Here is a 10225-nt window from a genome sequence, read left to right on the forward strand (position 1 = left end):
CCCCTCCCATCCCCTTTTCCCTTCCTTTCTTGTAGGGCAAGATAGATGTTTATGCCCCATTGCCTATATATCTTATTTGCTAGTTGCATGTAAAAACTTTTTTTGTTTTTTGAATATCTGCTTTTAAAACACTGAGTTCCAAATTCTCTCCCCTCTTCCCTCCCCACCCACCCTCCCTAAGAAGGCAAGCAATTCAACTAAGGTCACATGTGTATCATTATGCAAAACCCTTCCACAATATTCATGTTGTGAAAGACTAACTATATTTTGCTCCTTCCTATCCTGCTTTATTGAATTTTCTCCCTTGACCCTGTCCCTTTTAAAAAGTGTTTGTTTTTGATTACCTCCTCACCCTATATGCCCTCCCTTCTATCGTCCCCCCTTTTTTGTCTCCTTCCTCCTTCTTTCCTGTGGGGTGAGATACCCAATTGAGTGTGTATGTTATTACCTCCTCAGGTCAAATCCAATGAGAGCAAGATTCACTCATTCCCCCTCACCTGCCCCCTCTTCCCTCCCAACAAAACTACTTTTTCTTGCCACTTTTATGCAAGATAATTTACCCCATTCTATCTCTCCCTTTCTCCCTCTCTCAATATATTCTTCTCTCATCCCTTGATTAGATTTTATTTTTTTAGATATCATCCCTTCATACTCAACTCACCCTGTGCCCTCTGTCTATATATATATTATATATGTATGTATGTATGTATACTCCCTTCAGCTACCCTGATACTGAGGTCTCATGAATTATACACATCATCTTGCCATGTAGGAATGTAAACAAAACAGTTCAAATTTAGTAAGTCCCTTGCAAGTTCTCTTTCTTGTTTACCTTTTCATGCTTCTCTTGATTCTTGTGTTTGAAAGTCACATTTTTATTCAGCTCTGGTCTTTTCACTAAGAAAGCTTGAAAGTCCTCTGTTTTATTGAAAATCCATATTTTGCCTTGGAGCATGATACTGTTTTGCTGGGTAGGTGATGCTTCATTTTAATACTAGCTCCATTGACCTCTGGAATATTGTATTCCAAGCCCTTCGGTCCCTTAATGTGGAAGCTTCTAGACCCTGTGTTATCCTGATTGTGTTTCCACAATACTCAAATTGTTTCTTTCTGGCTGCTTGCAGTATTTTCTCCTTGACTTGGGAGCTCTGGAACTTGGTGACAATATTCCTAGGAGTTTTCATTTTGGGGGGGGGGATCTTTTTGAGGAGGTGATCTGTGGATTCTTTCAATTTCTATTTTACCCTCTGGCTCTAGAATATCAGGGCAGTTCTTGATAATTTCTTGAAAGATGATATCTAGGCTCTTTTGTTGTTCATGGCTTTCAGGTAGTCCAATAATTTTTAAATTCTCTCTCCTGGATCTATTTTCCAGGTCGGTGGTTTTTCAAATGAGATATTTGACATTGTCTTCCACTTTTTTATTCATTTGGTTCTGTTTTATAATATCTTGATTTCTCATAAAGTCACTAGCTTCCACTCGTTCCAATCCAATTTTTAAGGTAGTATTTTCTTCAGTGGTCTTTTGGACCTCCTTCTCCATTTGGCTAATTCTGCCTTTCAAGGAATTCTTCTCCTCATTGGCTCTTTGGAGTTCTTTTGCCATTTTAGTTAGTCTATTTTTAAGGTGTTTTCTTCAATATTTTTTTCAGTATTTTTTTGGTTCTCCTTTAGCAAGTCATTGACTTGTTTTTCATGGTTTTCTTGCATCATTCTCATTTCTCTTCCCAATTTTTCCTCTACTTCTCTAACTTGCTTTTCCAAATCCTTTTTGAGCTCTTCCATGGCCTGAAACCAGTTCATGTTTTTCTTGGAGGCTTTTGACGTAGCCTCTTTGACTTTGTTGACTTCTTCTGGCTGTATGTTTTGGTCTTCTTTGTCACCAAAGAAAGATTCCAAAGTCTGAGACTGAATCTGGGTGCATTTCCGCTGCCTGGCCATGTTCCCAGCCAACTTACTTGACCCTTGAGTTTTTCGTCGGGTTATGACTGCTTGTAGAGTAACGAGTACTTTGTTCCAAGCTCGAGGGCATGCGCCATTGATTTCAGAGCTACTTATATACAGCCAGCTCTGCCACACCAGCACTCCTCCTTCTCCAAGAACTGCCAACCCGGACCTGACGCAAATCTTAAGCAGGCTCTGCACTCCTGCTCTGATCTGCCACTTAATTCCTCCCACCAGGTGGGCCTGGGGCTGGAAGCAACTGCAGCTGTAGTTCTGTAGCTGCACCACCCCTGCCGCCCCTGGGGCGGTGGCCAAACCGTGAACTCTTTTCACTCTGTCCCCCACAGCTTTTCCCACTAACCTTCTCTGTTGTCTTCAGTGTTTGTGGGTTGAGAAGTCTGGTAACTGCCACAGCTCACTGATTCAGGGCACTAGGGCTTGTTCCGCCTGGCTCCTGGTCTGGCTGGTACTGCCGCCACCCACGCTGGGCTACACTCCCCTCCGCTCCGTACACGATAGACCTCATCCTGTGACCATCCAGGCTGTCCTGGGCTGGATCCCTGCTGCATTCTGCTATTTTGTGGGTTCTGTAGTTCTAGAATGTGTTCAGAGCCATTTTTGATCCGTGTTTGGAGGGTCCTGGGGGAGAGCCCTAGGCAAGTCCCTGCTTTCCAGCCTCCGTCTTGGCTCTGCCCCCTTCAAACTCTCATAAAAATTTTAATGGCAAAGTAGGCAAATGGGCCATTAATTATTATTATTGTATTTGTGACCTTTTTTGGTAATAATTTCTGGTTTTTTCCAAGTAACATCTCCTTTTTCAGATATCTAGGGAATTAATATAAGGGTATTAATGTACGTAAGGGAACTTAGCTAGGTGGTGCAGGGGGAAAGAGCATTGAGCCTGGAGATCTGGGTTCAAATCCAGCCTCAGTTTCAGTAGTGTAGTAGATTACTAATCTAATCAATGGGTCAGATAGCTGATACAGGGGATAGATGACCAGGCCTGGAGTTAGGAAGGCTCATCTTCCTGAGTTCAAATTTTATCTACGCTGTATATATTTTTATATGTATGTGCTGTCTGCCTTATTAGAATATAAACTCCCTGCCAATAGAAATTATCTTATTCTTTATACGTGTATCCCTAGAGCCTGGCACATAGTAGGATCTTAATAAATACTTCATAACTGATTGATTAATTTGACAGTGCTAGAGACATGATAAATCCTTTATTATCCAAATATTTTCTTCATTATTATTTCTTAGTCATTAAAAATTTATGTTCTTATATTACATCACTATGCAGTATTCAGAACTAGAATTTGTCTTACATAGATGATACACACATGTATATTCTTGATAAAAATAATAATAAAATATAAAATAGTAATGAAAGTATAACTTGCTGGCATAATTTCTCCTATGGAATGATAGTGAGGGATTATTCAGATAAAATGCTTCTAAACAGGGTTCCTTCTAGTTCTGAAATCTTATGATTCTAAATGCCTTAGAGAGGAACCTCCCAGCCTGTTACTACTAATAGTTGCTGTGGACTTAAGTGGTGTAATTTTCCCTCGGCACGTGGCTGTTGTGACCAATAAGAATAGTTCCAAAGGCACAAGGTACAAATCTGAAAGTTTACTGTTGGCTCACAAAATAAACAAACTTTAAACATTTTCATTTATTAAGCATTTGCCAATATTTGAGACAGAATTATGTGAGTGGGTATAACTCTGTGGTAGTTCTTTTAGTAGCTTTAATTCTGTCCCTATCCAAGTCACACAGGTATTTCTGACGGCACACTCAAACTTTAGCATGGCTGCAAACCACATAGATGTTCTTTTTCAAACTTCTCTCTTTTCCCTGTTTGCCCCTCCCAGTTTACAGTGATGGATAAGCATGTGCAGGATGGGTGCTAAGAGGAAATTTTCCAGTATCTTTTAATTCTCATCCCAAGCCTTGGCACCTTCCCTATTTGTAAGTCACCGAACTACATAGCTGGATCGACAATTTAATCACAGTTGATGGGTTTCTGACCTACATGGAGGATCACAGGGTATAAATTTGCAGTGGTTAGGAACCTCAGAGGCTATATAGTCCAACCTCTTCACTGAATAGATAAACAAAACTGAGGCCCAGAGAGTTTAAGTGACTTGTCTAAAGTCACACAATTAGTAAGCAACAAAGGCAGGACTTTAACCCAAATCCTTTTCTCTTTCTTCTATATCACATTGACTATACAGGAACCTGGGAATCTGATTTTTTCTAACTCCAGATATTATAAACACTGCCTCTGAACAAAAGAAATGTCTTTCCAAATTTCTGGTCTACCTCCTCCAAGCTGTTTCCCTAGAGCTACTATTGATGAAAAAGAACAGATCAATGAATTGGGCCTGTAACTTAAAAAAAAAAACCCTAGCAATTAAAAAAAATTAAAAACTCCAAACAATAACAAAGATAAAAGTCTAAAAATCAAAGATGAGATAAAACTGAAAGCAAACAAATCGATCTAAAAAGAAATGCGAGACATCAATAATCATTGGGGGGATGCTTTAAAAAAAAACACTAAAAAGGAACTGGTGATTAAAACAACTTTCGGTTTCCACCTCGCACCCATCAGATTGGCAAAGACGCAAAAAAAAAAAAAAAAAGGACATTATTGGACATTATCTTGTTTCATTCCCACAACAACCCTATGAAGTAGATAATATTATTCCCATTTTAGAGACGAAGAGACTGAGGGTGAGAGAGGTTGAGTGCCTTGAGCGAGAGTCTGAGGCAGAATTCGGGTCTTTCTGTTTCCACACCCAGCACTCTATGGACCTAAAGGTTTCCTGACACTTTAGATGACAGGGTGGCCCCGTGGCAGTTGCACTGGCTCCAGGAGTCAGGTGACCCGGGGTTCTATTCGCTGCACTGCCACTTGCTACTTGTGTGACACTCTGTAAAATGGAGCCACCATCGAAAGGTTCCAGGATCTACCAGTCCCAAACTCACCAGCGCCACTACAAACGGCGTCGCGCCCTTCACTTCGCGTTGCAGAACCCTCTCCATAGCTGCTCGCTGCGCTGCCTCGGCAGCCGCCCTGCTCGGCTCTCCCAAGCGAGTCCCGAGGCCCACTTCCGGAACGCTACGGGCGGTTGCTATGGTGAGCCCGTGAGGAAAGGGATTGGGAGAAAGGGAGGGGGAGGGGACGAGAGAAACGAGGTGAGGAGGAACAGCCGGAAGTGGCGGCCTGGTCACCATGGCAACAGAACGCGCTGACTTGATCGCGGCATCCGGTGCTGGTGGGTGGACTTGGACCTGGATGCCAGACGCGGGTCCCCAGCACGTTGGCCTCTAGGCTCCAGAGGGGCTGCGGCAGGCGTGGACCCTGGAGTTCACAGCCTCTGGGGAGGAGCGCACTGGACGTTGTCCAAAGCAGGGAGAGGGTTCCCCCGCCCCCCCGCCTCGCGTTTAGTTCTTATGCCCTGACTCCATGTTGGTCGTGGTTAAAGCTCCTATGAACATTACTGCGAAAGGGAGCTAGAGGGTTATTTATTTTTACTCTTGCATTTGTTCCTGTACAAGACTAAAAAAATCTAAAACATGAAGTGAAAACGGAGCCCTAATCATCACAACAGTTTATGCTGCCATTCATAATGATGTGAAGCCCTTGTGGGTCCTATGCAATTTCCTCCCTAACATACGCATATACAATTTTCCCCCAAAACATATATACAATTTCCCCCCAAACTTACATACATGTGCATATGTATGTTTTGGAGGAAATTGCATGCAACTATATACACATATACATATATCCATATATACATACATATAGGCATACACAGGTTTGCTGTCTAATCACAAAGAAAAACTTAATGTTTGTTGTTCTGAATAGTATACATTTAAATTTGTATGAAAGGGTGGCAAGAGGCAACTTTCTATGATATTTATAGGCACTGAAAGGACCTTGTTGCTGTTGTTCCGTTGTTTCCTACTCTTTGTGACCCTGTTTGGGGTTTTCCTGGCAAAGATACTTGAGTAGTTTTCCATTTCCTTCTCCAGCTCATACGAGGCAAACAGGGTTAAGTGACTTGCTTAGGGTCACACAGCTAGTAAGTGTCTGAGGCTGGATTTGAACTCAGCAAGATGAGTCTTTTTCCAAGCTCAGTGCTCCATTCACTGCAACACCTAGTTACCCTTAGACATCATCTAGTCCAGAGGTTCCCAAACCTATTTGGCCCACCACCCCCCTTTCCAAAAAGAAAAATTACTCTGCAACCCTTGGAAATCTACTTTCTTTAACCCCTTAATGATTTTTTGAAATTTGCATCATTTCAAAATATATATATAATGTATTTTAAAATGGTGCATCTTAAATTTAATAATGTGCTGGTAAATTTACGGTTTTTTTCTTGCATTGAAATTTTGATGATGCAGTATTGTGTCATGTAACTATCTAGTATCGTATTGTAAACAAGTCATTACACAAACATATTCCTGCTGATACATGCTGGACTTCTCGACAATGTTTGACATACTCACCTGCCAATACTTGCCAATTAAAAAAAAAACAAAATTAGTAGGGCTGGGATTCAAATCCAAATCTTCTCAACCTTTAACCATAATACTAGCTAATTACACTATACTATACCACACAAACTCTGAACTCTCTCAGAACACTAAACTGGTGAAACCAAGAAGCTAGTTTTACTTTAGGCAATTCATTTGATCTTGCTGTCCCCTCAGTTTTCTCTTTTCTAAAATCAAGGTATTGAGCTAGATGCTTTCTCTAAATATCCTTCCAGCTCCAAGATTTGGTTAAAAACCTCTGCTTGGGCTCAGGTATCTATCCCTCCCTCCAGATATGAATGAGAAACAGAACGGCCCTTTAGATGTGTATGGGTCTCATAGGACATAAGGGAGTTTCAGGGAGTGAAGGAATGAAGCATTTAGTGAGCACTTAACTATGTGTAAAGCATACAAATAGAACAAAAACATTCCATGCTCTCAAGGAACTCACATTCTAACGGAGGAGACAGTACATATGGAAGGTTTTATCTTTAAGTCAGATGGAAAGGTCCCATGGTACTTAGAATGCAGCAGCAAAGCACATGGTAATGCCTCTTCTTTAATTTCATTTCCACTGATAAAACCATATCAGTTTCTGATGCTGAACCATTTGACAGTGTAAAGGCCTTTGGTGACAAAAGTTTTCTTTTTGGGGTCTTTAGTAGCTGTGGCTGTAGAATCTGCAGAAGCAATTGCTAGACTGCATCCACTGCTTCCCAGGATAATGTCTGGGCCCACTGGCTTGGAAACATTACTATTGACAAGACTCTTGAGTTCAGTTCTATCCCCATTAGGGCATGAAGGGAGATGGTAGTCAGCTTCAATCCTGACCTATGACAGTCCTTAGGAGTGTGGATCCAGAATCTTCGTCCTATCTCCCTTGCGTACCTTTGGATGTCATGAAGATTAAAATTTGCATGTTATCATGGGAAATGGTCAATTCACAAATGGCAGATAATGAAAAATTAGCAAAGCAATAGAAGAAATATCTATAGAAACTTGATTTGCCTCTGTAACAGTCATACTAATTGTAGTTGTTTGCATGAACTCATCACTAATAATTTTGTTTATTAAACAATCATGGAAACAACAATATTACCTTAGACCCCTTTAGCACCTCAAAATTTTCAAAGCACTTTAATGCACATTATCCCATTTGAACCTAAAAATATCTCTGTGAGGCAGGCAAAGCAGATATCATCCCTATTTTATAAATGAGATAATGATGTGGTTGAACCTAGTAGGACTCTGCTAAAGGACTGTTTAACCACAAAAGACAGCAATCTAATTCTGTGTCTATTATAAGTACCAAACCATAGTATAATGAAAAGACCACGTTCAAATCTCTCTTCCATTGCTTTTTAACTGTGTCTTTAAATATATATGTATATACACACATATTTTTGCAAGCTTTTCTTTCCTTCCTATTGCCTCTTCCCAGTTGAACAACTGTTTATAAAAGCAGAAAAATAAAACTCACATTAGAAATATACTTAAATTCTTTTACAACATGTCTAATATGGAAATGTGTTTTGCATGACTACATAGGTATAACCTATATCAAATTGCTTGCCTTCTCAATGAGCAGAGTGGGGAGGCAGAGAGAATTTGGAACTCAAAATTCTAAAAAGATATGTTAAAAATTGTTTTTACATGTAATTGGGGGAAAACAAATACTAAATAAATTAAAAAAAAACAGAAAACAGAAATTTGCTTAATTCAGCAAAACAAATTCTCACATCAGCTATGTCTAAAAATGTATTTCTCATTCTGCACCTTATGTCTATCACTTCTCTGGCAAGTGGTGGGTGGTATGTTTCATCTAAGTCCTCTGGATCTGTGAATTATCACTACATTGATCAAGGAGACAGTCTTTCGAAATTGCTTTTCTCTGTATCTTGTAATTGTACAAATTATTATCCTGGTTCTGCTCATGTGATTCTGCATCAGTTCAGAGAGATCTTTCTAGTGTCCTCTGAAACTGTCCATTCTGTCATTTCTTATGGTACAAGAACAGTCCGTTACATTCATAAACCAAAATTTGTTTAGTCATCCCCTAATAGGTGGGCAGCCTCTTTGTTTCTAGTTTGGGGCTACTATGAAAAGAGCTGCTTTAGATATTTATGTACCTATGGGTCTTTTCTTCCTTTCTTTGATCTTGTTGGGGGCCTAATCATAGTATAGCTCCATTACAGTTTATGCAAAGTTTAGTCATTGGGGGATAGCTTTTAACTATGTGTAGCCTTTTTCTTCATATGTAGAATGAGGATAATATTACATGAGATAATATTCAGTAGAATTCAAGCTCTTCATGGACATAGAATGCCTTATCTTTTTGTATTTGTATCCCCAACACCTACCACAGTGCCTGGCTCAAAGGAAATGCTTAACACGCTCTTGTTAAATTGAATTTTATTGATGTGTAGCACCCAGGGTGCCTCTCACATGTGGGACCCCCTGCTACCCCGGCACACGATTAGATACCCATGCGACAAGGCACATTCTAGGTGTGGATTAGGATCCACTGAAAACTATCTTATGAGGTTCCATGAATGTGTTTAGTGACTTGCCTGGATTAACTTAGGAGCTCTGAATTTACTTTCAAGGTACAGGAGAAGCCTGTGAAAAAAAACTGAAACTAGAAACTCTGTGTTAGGAAAGTGGGATGCTGTGAAGTTAGTTGGGGAAGAAAGATGCATATTTGACGTGCGTTTATAGCTGAGGAAAGGTAACAAGAATGTAAATGTTACAAATGTTTACAAATGTAAAAACAAATAGGAAATATAAGCAATCGACTACAATTTTTCAGGTGCTCTTACAGCGGCATCAAGAAGTAAGTACAGCATTGGTAAATGTAGGGAGAATTAGTTACAATATTACCAGAGTGCAGTGAGCTGTAGAGTGTGGAAAAGAGAAAGTGAATGGCTTAGAGCAGAGTGCAGAGGCTGGGACCTTCTGAGCCCACAGAACAATGGTTATGAGGTCATGGTGTAGGTTAGAGAAAAGGCGGTCAGCTTGCTAGTATCTCTGCCAACATGTCCTTTCATGCATTTTTTTGTTATTTGTTATTATTCTACATTTGACAAACAACTATGATCATTTCCATCTAGAGAGGGCTATCTAAGAAGCCATGAATCTCTATTATGTACATCTTTTTCTTAAGTACATAATGCATTTATCATAATAACTCCATATCTGTCCTATTTTTCTCTCTCCTCTCTCTCTCTCTGAACTTCCTCGTGCTCCATTCTGTGTTTTAAAAATGTTTCACTGATTCTCTTTTTTTTTCCTTTTTCACATCTTTCTCATCACCCTTTTCTCCTCCCTTCCCCCCATAATAAAAGTTCTCCCTTGTTGCAAACAAGCTTACAAACAAACAAAACAAATCCATATACTGGCCATGTATGCCTCCTTCTGCACCTCTAGGCACCTCTGTCAAGAGGTGGGAAGCATGATTCACCGCTAGTCTTCTGGTGTCCTGTTTGGTCAGAAAGACCAGAGTTCAAATTCTGCCTCTTCTCTTAACCTTTTTTGAGTTTCATCTATAAAGTGGTGATAACATCTGTAGTCCCTAACTCAAAAGGCTGTTGTGAGGCTCAGATGGGATAATTCATGGCACTTTCCAAATTTAAATGTAAATGCCAGTTATTATTGTTGTTGTTATATTAATAACCAGGGGATTTTTCGGATTTTTCATGGAATCTCATTTAATTTTACCATTATGCATG

The 10225-nt window shown here is 40.0% G+C and overlaps 1 protein-coding gene across 1 annotated transcript in view; it reads right to left on the reverse strand.

Annotated features, from left to right (window-relative positions):
• CFAP53 (cilia and flagella associated protein 53) overlaps positions 1–5074 on the reverse strand; it is a 45047-nt gene extending 39973 nt beyond the window's left edge. The window contains exon 1 of the mRNA XM_036740766.1: positions 4938–5074. Within this exon, the coding sequence (XP_036596661.1) occupies positions 4938–4994 (57 nt within the window). The 5' untranslated portion in view covers positions 4995–5074. The remainder of the gene's footprint in view (positions 1–4937) is intronic.
• Positions 5075–10225: the final 5151 nt, after the last annotated feature.

This window comes from Trichosurus vulpecula, chromosome 1 (assembly GCF_011100635.1).
Source record: "Trichosurus vulpecula isolate mTriVul1 chromosome 1, mTriVul1.pri, whole genome shotgun sequence".
Lineage (NCBI taxonomy): Eukaryota > Metazoa > Chordata > Mammalia > Diprotodontia > Phalangeridae > Trichosurus > Trichosurus vulpecula.